General features: G+C 37.3%; 1 protein-coding gene across 2 annotated transcripts in view; it reads right to left on the bottom strand.

Moving 5' to 3' along the window:
• The window catches only part of TRAPPC9 (trafficking protein particle complex 9), a 1,018,418-nt gene that overhangs the window by 936,213 nt on the left and 59,728 nt on the right, over positions 1-22,477 (bottom strand). For both annotated transcript variants that reach the window (XM_036742028.1, XM_036742029.1), the window contains 2 exons: positions 19,604-19,725; positions 17,043-17,168 (listed from right to left, as the gene is read on the bottom strand). In XM_036742028.1, coding sequence (XP_036597923.1) covers positions 17,043-17,168; positions 19,604-19,725 — 248 coding nt within the window. The remainder of the gene's footprint in view (positions 1-17,042; positions 17,169-19,603; positions 19,726-22,477) is intronic.

Here is a 22,477-nt window from a genome sequence, read left to right as displayed (position 1 = left end):
AAAATTAACTAATTTTAAGTAAAGGGAGGGGTAGTCTATCTTCCTCAGGATAAAATATATTATTATGATGGAGTAGAAAGAATTCTGAACTTAGAATCAGGGGATTTGGGTTCCAGTCCTGATTTGCTAATAATTTTCAATCTGACCTTAAGCAAATCATGTCAACTTTTCTTAGTACTCTAATATCTGTACTATGAGGGGATTGGATTATACATTCTCTAAGGCCCTTCCAGCTCTAATCTTATGTTCCAAGGATCCTTACACTTAATATATTCTATGATGCTTTATTTAATTTCAGCTACAGTAGAAATAGACTGCAAAGTGAATTCAAACCCCATCTCTAATTCTGCTTAAAAGTAAAGCAAGTAATTCAGTCCACTGTATGCCACTTATCTTTCAAAAACAGACTTTGGCCTGTTACCTATACCTAGTGGCCTCCAAATTGGATTGTTGGAAAGTATTCTACTTGGAATTATAAAATTATTTCAGCTATTGCAGAATGAAAACTGTAATTTGTTTAAAATAATTCACTGGATATGCCATGGAAGTAAATATTAATCAGTCAAAAGTTTAGAAAATAGGAGATTAAGGTTCATTAAATTTTCTAGTTAACTCAGGATTAACCTGAAAACCACACTTCCGTATAAGATGCTAAAAAAATTTTATAGAATATATTAGCCCATTTTCTTCTGACTTCTGCTATGACTTTATTTCTTGAGTTTCATCAATTCAATTCTCAAAGAAGTATGGGATTTTGTTTTGAAGAGAAATGTGATTTCATATAGTCCACATTATAGATTCCTTTCACTGATGTGGGTCAGCAACATCTCTGTAACTTGTTGTCTTAGAGCAGGGGTGGGCAACCTGCAGCCTCAGGGTTACACATGGCCCTCTAGGTCCTCAAGTTCAGCCCTTTGACTGAATCCAAACTTCACAGAACAAAGAGTAGCCCTTTGACTGAATCCAAACTTCACAGAACAAGATTCGTTTGAGGACCTAGAGGGCCACATGTGGCCTCAAGGCCACAGGTTCCCCACCCCTGTCTTTGAATATTAACCTAAAGGTTAAGTGACTTGCCCATGATCATAAGATCTGAGCAATAAGATATAACCTATATGTGGACATATGCAATAAGACTCTTATAATAATGGTTTTTTATCTGCTTACCATAAATAACTAGTCAATCAAATAACATTTCAGAAGAAACTTAAAGCCATAAATGCCTAAAATGTGCTATTGAATCTTATTTACCAACTCTTAACTATTCCTTTAATTCAAGATATTTTCCTCTTATCCCTGTACTCAGCTGCAAAAAGGAGACTAGTCTCCTTTCATTTACCTACTTAATTTTGTGTCAAAACCCTCCTGGGGCTCGTGCCTGGCTTCTTCTAACTTGTCTTCAAAGACTAGGCTGACATTAAAGTCCCTCCACGTTTGCTTATCTATAAGCTGCCAGTAGCTTTGATTTTTTTTTTTCTTCTTTGGGAAGGGAAAGTCCTTTCTATGACTGCTTCCCTTTAAACTTCTCTTCCCCAGCCAGAAGTCATATCCCTATTTTCTTACTCAGCCAGCAGTTTCTTTGTTCTCTCTCTCTCTCTCTTCCTCTCCCTCTGCAAAAGCTCTGTTGCCTCCTAACCAAAAGTTGTCTCTATTGTGAGAACCAAGAGGCAAGGCACCAGGCATATTTTCCCCTAAAAGTCAGAAAAATGCCAAGTGATTCTGTTAACTACCTTAAGAAAGTTTCTATATTTAAAACACCTCTGTAGTTTTTTTATTTTTTATTTATAGAAGTGTCTCATAGAATGTTTTATTTATAGACGTTTCTGAGAGAAATGGAAGGGAACTAACTAAGAAATCATCAATTCTAACACCCCGGCCCCTTTTTTTCCATACGAAAAAACAGGCAGAAAGAGATGAGTGATAGCACCAAGGAATCATAGTGCTAGTAGAACCTGGATCAAAACCCAGGTCTTCTAACTCTCAGTGTAGTGTACTTTATAAATTCCTATAGTGTAGAGAAATATTAAATTACTGTCCTGGATTACCTGGATCCTCTACTCCTAATCTAATGATACCTAATTGCCACCTAAGTAAAGGTGGTAAATACTTTAACAGATAAATACCTTTTACTCAATTGATATTTTCCTGTAAAGCCCTGTATTAAATGGTTGTGAGTTCACCATCACTAAATGTCTTCTGGCAGAGCTATGATCAAGGACATTTTGAGAGAACTCATCTTATAGTCTGGGGTTGAACTGGATAACCTGTCAGATCCCTTCTAACTTGAAGATTCCTTACACCAATGCGGATCATAAAATGTCCTTTCCTCTTCCTGTGTAATTCTCATCCATGTTCTCCCATAAAAAACTTCACATCAATTCTATCCAATGCATTTCGGGCCTTCATCTCATTCTTTTAGTATCTCAGAGGTGGTAAGGCCAATCAGTAAGTGAAAGATCTTTCTTGCTCATTGAATGGGCCTCAGGTGGGGCCAACAAAGGGAGGCCTGATTAAAGGCAGGCCCACACCCTTTCACTAACTAGAGGTGAGGCCCCAGGCCCACACCCTTTTGAAACCCTCAGGGCCCTAAGGGGAGTTGCTAAAATCAGAGCCAATGGTATGTGCACTGAATTCTAGTCAATCAGATACAGGCTGTATAAAAAAGAGAGCCCAGAACTCAGAGCAGCAGAGTAGAAGAACTGAGAGTGGCAGGATTCAGAAGCAAACATCAAGAGGACATTGAGGCAGCAAGAACTACAGGAATCAGAATTCAGCCCAAGAAGGAGCAGGAACTTGGAGAGTGCTGAGCAAAGAGTTAGGATTCAGGAGTGATTGTTTACAGGGAAGCCCTACACCGAGGCGGGGGCGGGGAGCGGGGAAGGTTACAGAATGACTTGGCTTCTTACTATAATATTGTGTTACAATTTCCTTGTTGCTACATTGAGGTGAGCTTACTGGCTTTGGAATAGTATTGCTACTATATGGAATTGGAATTGGGATTGGATTCTCTCGTTTCTAAATAAATGTTATACATTCTCTGCCTTCTGCCTAGAGAATTTCTTATACTTTGCAATTCTGAACCATTCAGACACGTTCATAGTCATCCTCAAAGTCATGAGCCTTGCCTTACTGATATACAGGTATAGATGTATCACTGTGCATTTGTTGATTCTCATTCTCTCTCTGGTCGTACAGAGGCTGCACACAGGCCCAATCCCACTCCTGACTGGCACAGAAGCTCTGACCTATCCCATTTCCAACTTGGCCAGGGCATCTCCCCTCCTTAACCAGTCTGATCACCACCCTAACCACCCCCACTTCAGGAAACTCACCATACTAATGCTGAAATGAGCACAGGCACCTGACCTGCTTACCCCACTAAACCTCAGAACTCCTGAACTCAAGAGATCTGCCATCTTTGGCCTCCTCAGGAGCTGGGATTACAGGTATGCACCACCACACCCAGGTGATTCTCATTCTCAATACATTATCAGTCCACTATTTTTCCAGTAGTAGAAACCCTTGATAATAACTTCCACATAATTTCTCATTATCAGCCACCATATTTGGATTCTTATCACTCCAGTGCTTGATTTACTAAGGACAACACATACAGGAAGATTAACTCTATCTGGCCAAATACATACAAAAGAAATCTACTCTGTAGATTAAACAGTATTTCTAAATCACTTAAGCCCTGATTCTCAAGATATTTCAAAACAGAGAAGATTCCAAAAACCAAAAAAAAAAAAAATCAGCCTTTTATCCCACCACCAAAGGTAATCTAAAAAAAATATACAATTAATAGATACATATATCTACTTTTTTCATCTCTACAAAATTCATTCAACAAGCATTTATTGAGTGTCTACTATGTTCCAGGCATATGAAAACAGACTATGCATAAAGACAGCATAGTTTTGTTGAAAACATGAGAAGAAAAAATGCACCTTTGCACAGACAACTTTTTACAGTGAAACATCTTTACAATCACACAACTACTGATGGGTTTTTAAAAAAAATTATTCCATTCTATTTATTGTTTACTTTTTTTAGGTTTTTTTAAGTTTTAAAATTTATTTTAAATTTAAATACAAAATAAGAAAAGAAAAAACACTGCCATGTATACAGCAGAACATAAGAGAGGATTCAATATAAAGCAATGAATTTCCATTTCAAGAAAATCTATGTAATGACTACTACACATTGCATCCTTCTATGTTTTCTTTTGTCCTCTGCTGTGCACTTTTTATTTTATATTTCCCCTTGCCTCCTCCGCCTGACACCAGAAGGCTAAAATTAAGCACAAATACAAACACACACACACACACACACATACACACAGAGACGGACATCCATAAACATATACATATACACTCAAACACATATATGTAAGACCGTATTACATTTATTTCCACTTGTCATCTCTTTCTCTGAAGGTGGATAGCATCTTCCTTTATAAGACCAAGTCTTTCCATATTTTTCTAAATCCACCAGCTCACCATTTCCTACACCACAATACTCTGACCCAATCACATTCTTTCTGGGAGATTGGCTATGAGAGCTTCTTCTCAATTTTCTGCATTCCCTCTATTCTTGGCTATATAGTTTTTATTTATACAGAAAAATTTTAATTTAAAATCATCAAAATCATCCATTTTATACTTCAACACTGCTCTCACCTTATAATATGGTTTAAGGTCTGATACTACTGAATCTAGTTCCTTCACATCTTTTTCCCCTCGTTTCCTTGAAGTTCCTGACCCTCTGCTCTTCCAAATGGACCCTGTTATTATTTTTTCTGACTCAGTAAGTTGATTTTTTAGTAATTTAATTGGGATGGCATTTCATAAATAGATTAGTCAGGTAAAATTGTCTTTTTTCCCTAATATTGGCTTTACCTATTCATGCACAATAAATATTACTTCAACTGTTTAGATCTAACTTCGTATAAAAGGTGTTTTGTGTTTATATTCGTATAGCTCCTGTGTCCATTTTAGCAAGTATACTCTCATTTTTTTAATGATGTCTGGTTATTTTATACGGTCTCAAACTATTGATTAACATGGCTGGCACATAGTATAGTGTCTCTATTTTCTCTTTTAATTAAATCTGATTTTAGATTTAACTTAGTCTAAGATCATGCTTACTATCGCTGCTTTTTTACATAATAAATTCTACTCCTGACCTTTCTTTTATGTTTGTGTGTATCTCTCATTTTTAAAGCATTTCCTGAAATCAACATATTGTTAAATTCAAATTTTTAATCTGGGGTATCAGTTTCCATTTTATAGGTAAATTCATCCCATTCACATTCTAAACTATAATTACTTGTATATTTTCCTCCCTCCTATTTCCCTCACTATCTTTCTCACCCTATTCCTATTGCTCTTCATTCCTCTACTTTACTTCTACCTACTACCTTGCCCTCCTTTTCCTTAACCTACCCCCCAAAGAATCCCTCCCTTATCCTCTCCTCTCACTCTATCCCTTTTACCTCTTATTTCTTTCTGAATTCAGAAGATTTTTGTACCCTTCTAAATATATGTTTCCTCTTTATCCCATTCCTGTTATTCTATATACCCTTCTATAACCCTGTCCTATTCACTATCCCTCCCTTATTTTCTCCCTCCTCCCTATCTCTTACCCTCTTATTTCTTTCTGAATTTAGAAGATTTTCATACATTTCTAGACATATATGTATTGTTCCCTCTTTAACTCATTCCCAATGAAAGCAGGATTCCAGAACTACATGCCCTCCTCTCCCATCTAATTCCTCGGTTTCAGTTCTTCCTCTCACACCTCATTTGTATGAGACAATTACTCTTTTTACCTTTTCCTACATCATTTTACTTTTTAGAATTACATCATACCCATCTCTACCCCACCCTTTCTTTCAAACTACCCAATTAGAATTGATAATCTTAGAAATACGGTTTACATTTTCACATGTAAAAAGTAAACAATTTGTCCTTATTGAGTCCCCTGTAATTAGTCTCTGATGTTTACCTTACATTTCTCTTGGATCTTGCATGTCAAATTTTCTGTTAAGTTCTGGTCTTTTTGCAATAAAATCTTGAAAGTCTGTCAATTCATTCAATATCCATATTTTTTTTTGCTCAAGATTATACTTAACTTTGCCAGGTATGATATTTTTGGCCACAATCCCAGATTTTTTGTTCTTTGATATATATTGTTCCAAAACCTGCAGTCTTTTAGAGAAGCCACCGCTAGGTCTTGTGTAAATCTAATTGTGGATCTGCCAGATTAGGATTGGTTTTTTTTCCTGTTGTTCATAATACTTTTTCCTTAATCTGGAGGTTTCAGAATTTGGCTATGATATTCCTATTGGTTTTCCTTCAAAGATTTCTTTCAGGTGCTGATTGGTGGATTTTTTCTATTTCTACTTTCCCCTCTTGTTCTAACACTTCAGGACAACCTTCTTTAATCATTTCTTGTATTACTGTCCTAAGAGTCTTTCTTTGATCATAGCTTTCAGGTAGTCCAATTATTCTTATGCTTTCTCTTCTTGATCTGTTCTCTAGATCAGTTGGTTTTCTTATGAGATGTTTCACATTCTCTTCTGTTTTTTCATTCTTTACATATTGTTTTATAATTTCTTGGTCTCTTGTAACATTGCTGGCTTCCTCTTGCCCAATTCTAATTTTCAAGGTGTCATTTTCTTCCTTAAGATTCTGGATCTCCTTTTCTTTTTGGGCAGGTGACCATTTGACATTACTCTTTGGGGTAAGAGAGGTGTTTTGTTTTTGGTTTTGTTTTGTTTTTTTGCTTCAGTATCATCCTCTGAAGACAAATCATGGTCTTCTCTATTCCCATAGTAACTGTCTATAGTTGAATTCTTTCTCCTTTGGTAGCTCTTTTTAAAAAATTTAGCAGCTTGTTATTACAATCACCTCTAATCTTGGGGTATGGGGAACGGTGCCTCTGGCCTCAGATCCTTTTTGATATTATTTTTTGAGCTTTGCCCTGGGCCCAACCTTTTCACTCTTTTCCTCCTCCAAGCACAGCTGGCCCTAGCATCACTTGTTGGCAGAGGCTCCTTCAATCTTCCCCAGCTCAGACACCCAACTCCTCACACTGTCCCTGAGGTGAAAATTCCTATGGCTCAGGTCCAGGCCACCACCCAACCCAGCTGCCCCAGGGCTTGCAGCTTACTGTTTCAGGGGAGCTAACCTGCAGGTGTTTACACTTCACTGGGGCAGAAACTTCATCCTAAGATCTTTCTTTGGATCTTCTCCAGTTGTCCCAGAAGGACCACTCTTCTGTCTCAACTCTTGTTTATTTTTGCTGCTCTACACTCACCCTGAGGCACTATTTTGTTTATGGAGGGAATCTGAAGAGCTCAGAATTTTCTGACATACTCTGCCATTTTTCCAGAATCCTCTGTGTTTACTTATTTTTAAAAAAAAAACATTTGACATGATAAAAACAATAAAATGAACATTTGGAGACCCAGACAAGGTCTGCACAAGAATATTAAAATCTGTTGAATACTGATATCAATAATGGTGACATTTATGTTTGCCAAAAGGTGGTTACCCACCTTGTGGGTGATGTGCTATGGAAAATTCCAACAAACGAAATATTCTCATCAATGCTGATATTCTCAAAAATGCTTTCATTTGCAAGTGACATTGTACTAACTGCAACAAGTCCCTAAAAAAGTCTCCTCAGTGAAATTCATAGCAATGTGAATGAAATCAGTCTAATCATTTACATAGATAAAACAAAGTGGATGAAAAACACATTTTTTTAGGCTATAAGATGCAGCTGTAAAGGCAGCTTAGCAAATTAGTCCATCAATATGTATTTATTAGACAAATAATACAACAAACTGGGCCAAGAATTGATAAGAAGAAATGCAAATGAAGCACATGTGGAGAACTACATAGGACTTCTAATGATTACAAACTGTTTGTTCCTTAACCTCCAATATGCTTCTATGTTCCAGATGTTTGTGAATCATGGAATACCACAATTAATTCACAGGATAATTAAAGTTACAAACAACCCAAGGGACAACAGAAGTGCACATAACAGGTGTGTGCTGGGTATAGCATGTTACCAACAATGATTTATCCACAAGAAGTGGCATAATCGACTATTAATACACTAAAACTCTATGAGTCTGTTAAATGTTTTCAGAGCTCTAGGGGAGCTTGTTATTTAAAGAACACCTGCAGTGAATTCTTCTATAAACTGCAGAATAATTTTGAAACACAAGTAAATTAAAATGTTGCTATCATTTTATAAGTTCAAATTTTTGCATGCAAAGACCTAAAGTAAGAAAACCTATAATGCTTAATGATACTACATTTCTTTTCCAAATTTCTAGTCTATTAATCAAGTCATCACTGGAATAAAAAAGTCAAAATTCTGTTCTCAAATAAAAAGGATTCATTTCTATAAAGGAGCACACTTGATCAAGAATCAAAAGCATGTTCTATTTCAGAAAGTCACTTCCCTCTTTTCTTTTTATTATTCAGTCCCATCAGAACTCATTATTTTCCTGCCTGTTTATCTGGCAAGCATACAGTAAAATAAGCCAACCAGAGAAAAAAATCTTGCTGGGAAAACTGAAACACTGTTAAGCTGAATTTCAGTTTCACAGTCAAATACAGTATAGAAACCAAAGATACTCATCTGTTACAGCATTTCACTACTGACATCTAGTGTTGACAAAATGTAACAGAAGAAACGCATCAGAAAACTAGCACCAGAAAACTAGCCCACATATTACAAATGGAAACATATTATTTTTATACAATAAATGCAGTTGTACACCCACACATGAAAACAACTCACAGCATGCCAAGAGTTTTGATGCTAATTCAGAAAGGCAATTCTAGTCCTTAAGTAAGGCCACCCTCTAAGATCAGACTGCACAGGAAGTCACTTAGGGTAATGATCTGAAAGGCCCACAGAAAAGGCGCATCTGCCACAAAATACCTCAGTCATACAGATACTATTGCCTGAAATTCTGTTAGTTTTTTATTGCTTGCCTTAAGTGTTCTCTTTTAAAATAAAAAAAAGGTTTAGAAGCTTTGTGTAATGAAAAAGTACTGGCCTAAAAGTCAGGATACATAGGTTCAAGTCCCAGGTCTCATGACCCCATGACTCTGAAACAGATAACACTTGTACTGTTTAGCTCAAGGGGTTACAGTAAGAATCCAGTAAGAATGAAATAACATACCATAGAGAAAATCTTTTGCAATGGTTAAGAATTTTGCAAGTGTAAGCTTTATTTTTAGCATAAAAATAGTAGCAGCTAACATTTATATGCAGCATCCCAAAAATCTTTAATGGATTAAAACTGAACTAAGAATTTTGGCATAGTTTACAAAGCACTTTAAAGTTTTCAAAAGAAACAAGCACTTCCTCAGTCTCAAGCATTATTAAGAAAAGAACTTTACAGGTAATTAATGTTTATCCTTTCAAGTGCCAAATTTTTTTTCTTTTAATTTTACCGAGATAGAAAACATTCTAAATTATATTACACATTTCTCTGACTTCTAAAACAGGTTACGGGGTAGGGTTAGACAACGGCCCTGTAATTTCACTGAACTAGAGAACTTCCAGATGAGGAAACTCCCTCTCCCATCCAGACTGGCACATTCTCTGCATTTTACTGCCAAGTCTTCAATTCTAGCTTCACAACATCTCTCACATTTTCACCTTCTGATATTACCGCCACCCTAATGAAGGTCCTCCTCACCTCACACCGGGATGAATCCAATGGCTCCCTATCACCTACAGGATAAAATCTAAAATTCTCTTTTTTGCTTTCAATAACCTTCATAAACTGCCCCTTCCTACATTTCCAGTTTGAGGGGTTTGGGTTTTGGGTTTGTTTGGTTTTTTTATACCTTACTCTTCTCTACACATTCTGTGATCAAGTGACCCTGGTCTTTTCATTGTCCGTCAAACAAGAAACCCCATCTCCAACTCCTGGCATTTTCCCTGTGATAATCTCTTTCTTCATCTCTCTGGCTTCCTTCAAGCCTCAATTAAACCCTGCCTTCTTCAAGAAGCCTTTCCTGGCCCCCCTTAACATTAATCCCTTCCATCAGAGATTATCTCCACCTTACCCTGTATATATCTTGTTCATACATATCTTGTTTGCATGTTGTCTCCCACATTAGGTGGTAAGCTCCTTGAGGGCAGGGACTGTTGGTCTTTCTCATATCCTCAATGTTTAGCACAGAGTGAGCACTTAATAAATACTTGCTGACTGACTGACTGACTTACTAAAGAGTTGCCCAAGAGAAATTGGAATTTAAGTGACCTGGGGGGTGAGGTGGCACCCACAGCCTCCAACCTCAGTTTTCCTGGCTTCTAAACCAGCTCTATACACTACACTGTGTAGCTTCTCAAGACAAAAGCTTACATTTTTTCTAGGTAACTCTGAGATATCACTGTGCACATAAGCTATTGGATTTTCTTTTAAGTAACAATACCCTCAAGGGCTGCTGAGTTCTTTAGTGCTTCTTGATCCCCCAAAGGCTGCCACAATTTTTGTGGTCTTTGTTCTCTCCACCAGGGAGTCATTTCTTCAATAAATTCAATTCAGCAAGCAGTCATTAAGTACCTGTGTACCAGGTAGTGGGGGTACGGAGGAGAAAAACAATCCTGCCCTGAACTCAAGGAATTTATAATATGATGAATCTAAGAGTTACCCTAAGTGGGATGACCTCTAGCACTTTCTCTACTGACACCTAATGTTCTGATTCTAGTTACTGTCATAATAAATAAGCCTGTCTGAATTGTGTCTAAAATAAACATAAACAAGCTTATAAGGAAGGTCAAAGAGATTATGTTCTGAGTAGAAACGTGAACTTTGTGACAAAAAGACAGCATGACGTATAAGGAAAAACATCACATTTGGAATCAAAAAACCTGAGTTCAAATACTGCCTCTGTTACTTACTACAGTAAGACCGTAGGCAAGAAACCTCAGTTTCTTCTTCTGTAAAAGGAGGATGTTGGGCCAGATAACTTCCAGGGTCCCTTGGAGCTCTAAATTCTATGATCTATTCTGGAAGTTCAAGGAAATTTCTTTCTTCCTAACTCAATAACTGCACTGTGGATTACTATAGCTGTTAAAGGCACCTCCATCCTCCCAGTCCTTCAGGCTTGCAACCTAGAAGTCATCCTCAATTCCTCCGCCATATCCAAGCTGCTGCCAAAGCCTGTTGATTTCACCTTTGTGACCTCTCTTGAATGTGCCTCTTTTTCTTCTCTGACACAGCCACCACTCTGATACATACACTCCTCACCTCACACCTTGATCATTACAATAGCCGGCTGGTGAGTCTACCTCTCTCAAGTCCCTCCTTATACTAATCCATCCTGCATTCAGCTACTAAAATGGTTTTCCTAAAGCACAGGCCTAATCACATCACTCAGTAAACTCCAGTGGCTCCCTATCATCTCTAGGATCAAACAGAATGTTCTGTTTGGCATTCAAAGCCCTTCATAGGGGGCGAAGCCAAGATGGTGGCTGGAAAGCAGGGACTTGCTGAGCTCCCCACCAAGTCCCTCCAAAAACCTATAAAAAATGGCTTTGAACCAATTCTAGAACTGCAGAACCCACAAAATAGCAGAGGGAAGGAGGGCTCCAGCCCAGGGCAGCCTGGATGGTCACTGGGTGAGGTCTATCACGCACAGAGCTGGGAGCGGAGGGGAGCAGAGCCCAGCATGGACGATGGCAGGACCAACCAGACCAGGAGCAAGGCAGAACAGGCCCTAGTGCCCTGAATCAGTGGGCTGTGGCAGTTACCAGACTTCTCAACCCACAAACACCAAAGACAACAGAGAAGGTTAGTAGGAAAAGCTGCAGGGAGTGAAAGGAGTTCCCCGTTTGGCCAGGGCCTCAGGGGCGGTGGAGGTGGTACAGCTAGAGAACTACAGCGGCAGTTGCTTCTAGCCCCAGGCCCACCTGGTGGGAGGAATTAAGTGGCAGATCAGAGCAGAAGTGCAGAGCCTGCTTAAGATCTGAGTCAGGTCCCGGTTGGCGGTTCTTGGGGAAGGAGGAGTGCTGGTGTGGCAGATCTGGCTGTATAGAAATAGCTCTGAAAACAATAGGGCATCCCCTCAAGTTTGGAACAAAGTACTCTCTACTCTACAAGCAGTCATACCCCAACGAAAAACTCAAGGGTCAAGTAAGTTGCCTGGGAACATGGCCAGGCAGCGAAAACGCACACAGATTCAAACTCAGACTTTGGAATCTTTCTTTCATGACAAAGAAGACCAAAACATACAGCCAGAAGAAGTCAACAAAGTCAAAGAGCCTACATCAAAAGCCTCCAAGAAAAACATGAACTGGTGTCAGGCCATGGAAGAGCTCAAAAAGGATTTGGAAAAGCAAGTTAGAGAAGAAGAGGAAAAATTGGGTAGAGAAATGAGAAGGATGCAAGAAAACCATGAAAAACAAGTCAATGACTTGCTAAAGAAGACAGAAAAAAAATACTGAAAAAAATATGGAAGAAAACAACATCTTAAAAAATAGACTAATTCAAATGGCAAAAGAGCTCCAAAAAGCCAATGAAGAGAAGAATGCCTTGAAAGGCAGAATTACCCAAATGGAAAAAGAGGTCCAAAAGACCACTGAAGAAAATACCACCTTAAAAATTAGACTGGAGCAAGTGGAAGCTAGTGATTTCATGAGAAATCAAGATATTATAAAACAGAACCAAAGGAATGAAAAAATGGAAGACAATGTGAAATATCTCATTGGGAAAAACCACTAACCTGGAAAATAGATCCAGGAGAGATAATTTTAAAATTACTGGACTACCTGAAAGCCATGATCAAAAAAAGAGCCTAGATGTCATCTTTCAAGAAATTATCAAGGAGAACTGCCCTCATATTCTAGAGCCACAGGGCAAAATAGAAATTGAAAGAATCCACAGATAGCCTCCTCAAATAGATCCCAAAAAGAAAACTCCTAGGAATAATGTCACCAAATTCCAGAGCTCCCAGGTCAAGGAGAAAATACTGCAAGCAGCCAGAAAGAAACAACTTGAGTATTGTGTGGAGAATAATACAAGATCTAGCAGCTTCTACATTAAGGGATCAAAGGGCTTGGAATATGATATTCCGGAGGTCAATGCAACTAGGATTAAAACCAAGAATCACCCACCCAGCAAAACTGAGTATCATGCTCCAAGGCAAAATATGGACTTTTAATAAAATAGAGGACTTTCAAGCTTTCTCAGTGAAAAGACCAGAGCTGAATAGAAAATTTGACTTTCAAACACAAGAATCAAGAGAAGCATGAAAAGCTAAACAAGAAAAAGAAATCATAAGGGACTTACTGAAGTTGAACTGTTTTGTTTACATTCCTACATGGAAAGATGATGTGTATGATTCATGAGACCTCAGTATTAGGGTAGCTGAAGGGAATATGCATATATATGTGTGTATATGTATACATATATATATATATATATGTGTGTGTGTGTGTGTGTGTGTGTGTGTATACGTATGTGTGTGTGTATATATGTACATATATATATGAAGGGATGATATCTAAAAAAATAAAATCAAATTAAGGGATAAGAGAGGAATATATTGAGAGAGGGAGAAAGGGAGAGAGAAAATGGGGTAAATTATCACACATAAAAGTGGCAAGAAAAAGCAGTTCTGTAGGAAGGGAAGACGGGGCAGGTGACAGGGCATGAGTGAATCTTGCTCTCATCAGTTTGGACCTGAGGTGGGAATGCCATACACACTCAACTGGGTATCTTGCCTCCCATTACCTCCCACCTGGACTGTTGCAGTGATCTCTGCTTTGGTCTTCCACCCACATCTCACTCCATTCCAATCCATCCCACACACAACTGCCAAAGCAATTTTCTTAAAGTATAGATCTGAACATGTCATGCCCCTACACAATGAATTCCAGTGGCTCCCTATTATCTCTAGGATTGAATATAAAGTACTTTGTTTGACATTTAAAGCTCTGTACAATCCGCCCCTTTTGACCTTTCCAATTTTATTGTGTTCTCCTCCCGTCTACAAACTCTACAATCCAGCCATACTGATCTACTAACTGTTCTTCACTTAGGACACTCTGGTCTCTGTGTCTCAACACTGGCTGTTTCCCACATAATGCTCTCCCTTTCTAACCTTTGCCTACTAGAATCCCTGGCTTCCCTCAGGATTCAACTCCAATGCCACCTCTTCCAGGAGGTAGTTTCTGGTCACTCCAGGTACTACTTTCTTCCCTCTAAGATTACCTTCCATCTTCTCTGCATTTATCATATATGTTCTGATTTACATAGGTTATCTCCCAGAACAGAAAATAAGCTCCTCTATGACAGGGCCTGTTTTTGCTCTCCTTTTGATTCTCTGGTCTTAGCACAATGTCTTGCATATAGTAAGCACTTAATAAATAATTGTTGACTGACCGAGTCACTGGCAAATTTGATTTCACCTGATGGAAGGCTGAAAATATGAATGAATTACAGATTCACAGATGCTCAGAGTTGGAAGGGACTTCATAGGTCATCCAGTCCAACCACTACCTGAGCAGGAATCTATTCAAAAACATCCCTAACAATCCAGGCTCTGTTTGAAGAGCTCGAATGATGGGAACTTAGTAGCTAAACCGCAAATAAAGAGCTATATAAATGTGAGAAGTTATTATAGCCAGTCCTAATTTTGGACAATACTAATTGTCAGGAAGTCATTCCTCTTGTCCACTCAAAATCTGCCCCTCTACAACTTCTACAAATTACTTCTAGTTCCACCCTCTAGGTTCAAGTAAAGCAAGCCTAGTCATTTTCCAAATATTTTAATAGATTCAGCATGTTCTTCCAAAGTCATTCCTTCTCTAGACTAAACATCCCTAGGTCCTTCCACAAATCCTCCAATGGCATATTGTATTCTTCTATAGGGTTAGTTTCTACTTTCCTCACCATCCTGCCCTTTTCTCAATGTACTCCAGCTCACTGAAGTCCTTTCTAAAACCCAGTACCCAACACTGAATGTAATATCCCATGAGGTCTGAGTAGAGCAGAGAACAATGGGTCTATCACCTCCCTTAGCCTGGACACTAACTATGCTTTTATGAATGCTAAGATTAAATCAAATTACTTTATTTTGGCTGCTGCTCTTCACATTTTTGACCCATCTTGCCTTTGCAGTCCCTAAACCCTACTTACTTCCCCAGTATTTTTCATACTAACCATTATCTAGCCATGTCTACCTCAGCCTGTATTTATTTGAACAGCTGATTTTTTTAAACTCATGTATAAAACTGTAAATTTATCCTTATTAAATGATATCTGAATTCAATGTTGGAACTAGGATGAGCCAGTTTCTAAAGTCCCAAGATCTTTCCAGCGTGCCACCCAAACTTTCCAGTATCAGAAACAAAATCAAAACATTATCTTGAAAATAATGATATTTTATTTCAGAGTCTAAATATATGCTAGGCTTTATTTTTGTTGGCCCTTTATAATACTGAGAGCAGGAAGGAGACAAGCATTCTAATTAGGATCCCAGGCAAATTACTTAACTCTTTTTTTTCCTTTTTTTCTTTTTTTTATTAATTTATTTTTAGTTTTCAACATTCACTTCCACAAGATAACCTCTGTTTTTTTTAATCTACAAAGTTCAGTGTCTTCTGATTCTGAAGTTAACATGATTATAAGTCTACTAAAGAAAATTTCATTAAACAAGTCCCTATTCTCATTCAATTAGTCAAACCATATTTTGAAAGGATGATATCAAATTTTGAATTCTAGAAATTAAATACTAGAAACCTAATAGACCCACACATTATTGTATACTATTTGTGTTTTATATCATTTCTAAACATTCTGTAAGACATTTTGGAATTAAGCAAGAAAAGAAGAATTCTGAAGAATTCTTATCCTATGGCAATTCCTCTACTGAGCATATAAGGCAGGAAGGTCAAAAAGAGAAAGGTATCCTACATGTAAATATTATAGAAATGGGGCAGCTAGGTGGCACAATGAATAAAGTGGCTGCCCTGGCATCAAGAAGATTCATCTTCCAGAGCTCAAATCCAGACTCAGATACATACTAGTTGTGTGACTCTGGGCAAGTTACTTAACCCTGCTTGCCTCTGCCTCCTCATCTGGAAAATGGGAGAAAATGGAGAAGGAAATGGGAAACTACTCCAGGATCTTTGCCAAAAAAAAACCAAAATGGGGTCATATGGGGTTGGACACAACCTAACAACAACAATGGCAACATAGATAGAGATAGAGATGACACAGACATAGCAATAAAGATTTTTTTAGCATAAAAAAAAATCTGGAAACAAAGTAGGCATCAATTTACTCGGAAAAGGCTAAATAAATCATGGTAAAGGAACATAACATATGATGCTCTATGTTACCGTTATTCACAGAAACATGGGAAGGCTTGAATAAGTTGATTAAGATTAAAATGAAATAAAGAGAACCTAATATGCAATGATTAAAATAATGACAAGGTAGACAACATAAAAGGCAAACAAACTCATATTCATTTCAATGATCAGTCTTGGTCAGTGAATATATGTTGAAACACAGCACACTCTTCTTGAAAGAGAGGTAAGGGACTATAGGAAAAGGATTTTTATCATACTGTCAGATTCAATCAATTTATTGGTCAGTTTTGCTGAATTGTTTTTCTTTGTTACAAGGGCTGATAAAAATTGGGGTAAGAAGGAGAAAAATCAGGAAACAACCTTAGTATATAGAAAGCAATAGTCTTGAAGAATTCTTTTTTAAATATTGTAAATGTCAAGTCATGCTGAATTAAACACTAAATTGTATCAAACAACTGATGGCTTCATTTTTTTTATAATAATTTCATTGGCTTTAACTAAGCCAAATTAAATCCTGATAGACAACAATGAACATTAAATGCATGAGTCTTTGGAGTGTGGACGGAGTATCAATACTACTCCAGTATTGCATCAGCCTATTCACTGAGCCTTGGAATCATTTTATTTGTATACGGTTAACAAACAATGGAAGATCACAGATACCATTACATCCTTACCTGGCGAAGGTTGATATAAACAGCATTCTGGAGAAATTCTGATGCTTCCATGCTCCTCTTCTGAATTGCAAGGACTCTCACTGCTTTGACACAAGCTTCCAACTCAATTACACCAGCATTCTTATACTGAAGGACATGAGAGAGAAACTTAAGAAAATTCTAATAAATAAAAGAAACTTTTGACCTTTTAGACTTTAAAACCACCAGTTCTGCTCAATAAGACAGGCCAATTCTCTTTAGTCAGCCTAAAACTGAGTTATTACAATTGAAAAGCGGAAGATTAATCAAGTGTACAAAATATCATTATCATCATTGCTCACATTTTTATAGCACTTGGAGATTTGAAAATAGCCCTAAAAGGTAGGCAGTAGAGGTCTAACAATCCTTTTTTTTATAATTAAGGAAATTAATACTCAGAGAAGTTCCCTTGCCCACAGTCACCCAGCTAGGAAGTGTCAGAGGTGGAATTCACCCCCTGGTTCTCCTGGCTCCAAGGGTCCAGTGTTGTTTCCATAAAAAGGGGAAGACGCTATACAGGAGAGGATACCAGTCAGAAGCCCTGTATTCCAGTCTTTGTTCTGTCAAAGAGCAAGCATCATCTGCATTTTCCAGACAAAGTGAGGTTCAGAGACATGCGGTGACCTGTCCAAGGTAACTCATTAAAAATAGGTAATTTTCAAACCCACTATGCAGCTTGAGTGGCAGCACAACACAGGGGGTAGAGGGCAAGTCTTGGATGAGGGAAGACTTGGATTTAAGTGCAGATTTTGACATATTCGCTGTGTAAACTTGGCAAGTTAGAACATTGTAGTGCCCTGGACAAACTTTCTAAAACAATAAGTTATAGGACAATTGCAGATTTCACTGATGAAGAGCATTTCCTCATTAGGCATCCTGTACAATGATGAAATCACAGGTGCAGATTCAAATAAACAAATAAAAACTATGTGCCTAGCAATGAATGTCTACAAGACAGGGGCTAATTTACAATGTAGCTAAGCCTAAGAACATTCACAAGTTATGAAGCAAAGATATAATTTGGTTACCTTTCCCATTCAATTACTTAATAATGTATAAAGCTGAGAAAAATTCCATGATCATAGTACTACAAAGGACAGTTCTGCCCATTTTCCTTCCCTCTTCACTATATTTAATGTGCATATAATTTGAATTTTTATACATCTTATTAAAAAGTGTCATTTAAAAATCTATTTATACTTAAATGACTACCAACACATAAATCAAAAGTCTATCAACTTTTATGTAGTGATTTAATAATACAATTTCAAAATGTTTGGTCAGAATAATACCACAAATATTAATGGATTTCATTTTCCTTCAAAGATCTTAAGACGGTTTCTATCAAAGTGAGAATATAAGTCAGTTGAGTTTCCCTCCCTCTCCACCACCACTTTCTTGCTATCAACTAATCACACAAAAAAATTTATATAAGCAATGACAAAAAAGACATTTGTCAAAATTGGGTCAAGATATCAGAGAAGAACTGAAAATTGCCAATCTAGAAGAACCCAAGGTTAGAAGTCAAGGCCAAATTCTTTTTTAAACTATAACACCACCACTCATTTGTGTAATGCTTGAATCACAGAATTTCATAGGTAGAAAAGACCTCTACTAAATGTTTCCCCTGAAGCAAAATTGTAGCATGGAAGTGACCTTGGGTTCTCAAGACTATGTTAGTGAAGCTGAAGATCTATCAGGTCCTCCAATGACATTGGAAAGGATCAAATGGCATATCTGTTGTTCATGGACCAGACAAATTAAGTGCAAATAAAGTCGGCACCAGAAGGTTGGCTGCTACCTATTTAGGTAAGGAAGGATCATAATCTACATCAGTAAAAGAAACTTTTTTTGAAAAGAACATACACACCAAAGAAATCATAAATCTTCTGAAATGTTAGAAAAAAATCTTTATAGTTGAAATTTTCATGTTAGAACCCCTACTCAAAACATATGGAACCTCAGGGTTGTCCAGAATATAGTTTGGAAACACAGCTTGATGGAACTTGTTATTTAGTAGCAGGTGTTTTATTTTATTTTGGTTTTCCAGATATTACTCTAGTATATTGTTAAGAGCACTGTACTAAATATTCAGAGATATGGATTCCAATCCCAGTTCTATCACTAAGTGTATGACACTTTGATGGGCAACTTAAGGTCTCTGTCTCAGTTTCCTCATGTATGAAATGTATATATCAGCAAAAGCAAACACTTGTGAATCACCTATATCAGCTAGGTACTGGAAGGAATACAAAGTATAGATAAGACATGCTTTCAAAGAGACTTGCAATATAGATAATACCAACTACCCCTGCTTAATTTGCAAAGATGCTGCAAGTGTGAAATAAGACACTGAATGTAAACTGTGTTCTGAAAATGTATGAATGTACAAATTCAAGGGACTGATACACAGATATAGAGCATAAAAACAAAACTAACAGACCTTTTTTTAAAGTAGGAATATGCTATCATACCATGTCAAGTCAAAGTTTCTGTCTGAAATGGTATGATTAAAAGAAAAATTTTATATTACATGAAATCACCTTGCTATAATAAGAAATTGCTTCTTTATATTTATCAATGATGTCTTCAGGGCTAAGACAGTTCTTGGCACGTCCTATTTCTGTACTGGTATCTGCATTTATGCCATTAGTGGTAAGAGCACCTGTAGAAAGGAAGGAAAAGAAATAGCAATGTTATACTTTTTCTGTTTACTACCATCATTATTATTAAAAGCTGATGGTACAAATATGATTAGTTTTCATCATATCTGACAGAAATTTCAAAATCTCTTATAAATGTTAGTGGCTAAATCTCACTAAAATGATACTTTAGCATCAAACCAAATGAATTAACAGTAATTCAGAATAAGTTTTCATCCCTACTAATATACATGAAAATCTTTAATGGAGGTAAGAAGTATACAACAGCTAACTTAAATGTCCTTAAGATAAGGACAAAATCACATGCTTCATCCTATTCTTAAAGTTCTCAATAACCAAAGGCCATACTATATGCCATCAATATCTGTAGGCTGAATTTTACAGAAGTTTCCTCACAATTTTGCCAACTTCATATAAGCATTTAACAAAAGGTAGCAGCAAAATATTTAAATTTTTCAGTCACATAAGGCAAAAGAGGATCAAAGAAAATTTAGCACACATGCATATACCACTTAAGTGAGGGAGGAAAGACCACACTAACACATAACAATGAAAAAAAGGCCATTTATTCATTGAGATTTTTTTCTCCTTTATGACTTTGTGAATGGTTAAACCAGGCTCAAACAGGAAAAGATGCACTGGTAGTAAGAGAATGAAACGCCACACTACATTAGGGAAAGTGGCTGGATGCCATGGCAAACTCTCAGTGGAAGAAGGGGTCATGACTAGTGTATCTCCACCATAAAAGAATGCCATCATGGACAGGGAAGCCACAAGAGAACAGAACCATACCCACCACTCCTCCCTTTTGTAGTACTTTTACTCTCAAATGCCTTCTTCAGCTTTGAAACCATTCCTAAACATTCTATTTCCCAACTCACCCTTTGGGTATGGTACCCTGGTAATATTTAGCCCAACTTAAACTTGGCAGGAACTCTGGTTTATTCTAATTATAATAGTGTCTTCCTTTCCCCAAGGTAATTCTTCCTGGATTCTGCCAAATGGCCTTAGTGGAAAAGTCTGAAAAATGGGGGTGCAACTGGGGGAAGGGGCAGAGGAGGAAGGAAAGAATAGAAGGTTTCTTTTTTTTTTTTTAAACTTCACTGGGACACCAATGGCATGCTCTTCTGGTACTTAAATTTTAAAATGCTACCTGCAGGGCCATTAGCTAATCTTTTGAAGCAGTATTTCTCTATTGTCCTGGGAACCCTGGTGATCCGCAAGAGCTGATCTTATTTTACATTATTCATATCTCTCATATGACAAACATAAAACTTTTCTTCCTAGCACAAATTAACAACATTGAATAAAATATAGGCATTGTCCTATTGCTGTCTCAAAGCAACTCAATTCCTATCAGCTGTTATGATCTGAATACCAGCAGTGGCCTAAGGCAAACGCAAGGGTGGGTGAGCTTGATGAGGAATACTTTAATATTACTTTTCATAAATGCTTATATTTTTACTGCCATGGCACTAGACATTTATTTTGCTATGTCAACTCAGCAGAGGACAGTAATAGTTAGAGGGTGCAATTGCTCTGTCCTGGACTTTGGGGTAGTGGGCAAGTAGTGTTTATTGAAGTGTTATTGAAGGTTTTTCTTCAGGAACACATAATGATACAGGTGTTCCACGGGGTCTTCTGCCTAATCCAAATGGTCCATAAGCCCCCCAAAAAGTTAGATAACTGTGTTCTAAAGAATTCCACAAAGGCAGGAACTCCTTAAGACTATCAAAGAACAAACTGTAGTGCCTCTTTTTTTAAAGAAAGGCAGCCACTAGAAAACAATAATTAGTCAATGATCATTTTTACTTCACTATTTGGGCAGATATTACAAAAAAGCCCTGGAAAATTTATCTAGAACAGTACAATCTGTAGGAAGACAATAACCAAAATAGCCTTATAAAGAAAATCATGTCAGATCAATTTAATTTCACTAAGTGATAAGAGTAATAGGCCATGTGGACAAGTATAAGCAATAAAGGAAATGTCTCAACTTATATGGCTTCCCATGCCATCCAATAACACACTCAGGGGTAAGGTACCTGTTTAGTCCTGAGTGCTGACTTTCAGGGCTAAACCAGGGACAGGCCGAAAGCATAGGTTAAGGGAAAGGAAAAAGACAAGGATTGTACAGGACAGCACCAAGGACAGAGATGAAATGAAATAGAAATTGGGAGAAAATGAAGCAGAGACTAAAATAAAGACAAAAGATAGAGAAGAACAGAGAAAGAGAAAGAACCATGTAAATTCTATGCCTATCTCTAGTGTGGTGAGCAGAGAAATGGAACCATCCATAGCAATCATTTATCCATATGGTACCCCAGGTGGGTCAACTGGTTGAAGTACTAAGAGATTATGTTCACTGAGTATATAGATAACACCTGGAAGAACACCCTGAAATACAGGAACAGAGAGAAAAGAATGTTACTACTAGAAGGGACCTTCAAGATCATCTAGCCTAGTGGTAGCAAACAAACAGAAACAGGTGTTAACAATACCTACATAAGGACACTTGCTGCCACATACTGACTTATAAAATCACATGTTATTATCATCTATGTTCTGTTGTATTTTTTTATTTTCTTAAATATTTCTCAATTATAGTTCAATAGTGTTTGGGCTTTACTTTGCAAAGCTAGCCTCAAGTTTGATATCTCTGATTTAGTCCACCTCCACTTATTTTATAGATGAGGAAACCAAGGCCTGCGTAACCCTGTAACCCTGGTTCTCAAAGAGGACCAATGACATCAG

The sequence above is a fragment of the Trichosurus vulpecula genome, chromosome 1 (assembly GCF_011100635.1).
Source record: "Trichosurus vulpecula isolate mTriVul1 chromosome 1, mTriVul1.pri, whole genome shotgun sequence".
In the NCBI taxonomy this organism is placed as follows: Eukaryota; Metazoa; Chordata; class Mammalia; order Diprotodontia; family Phalangeridae; genus Trichosurus; species Trichosurus vulpecula.
Note: the sequence above shows the minus strand (reverse complement) of the source record. Positions and strands in the feature narration are given on the sequence as shown.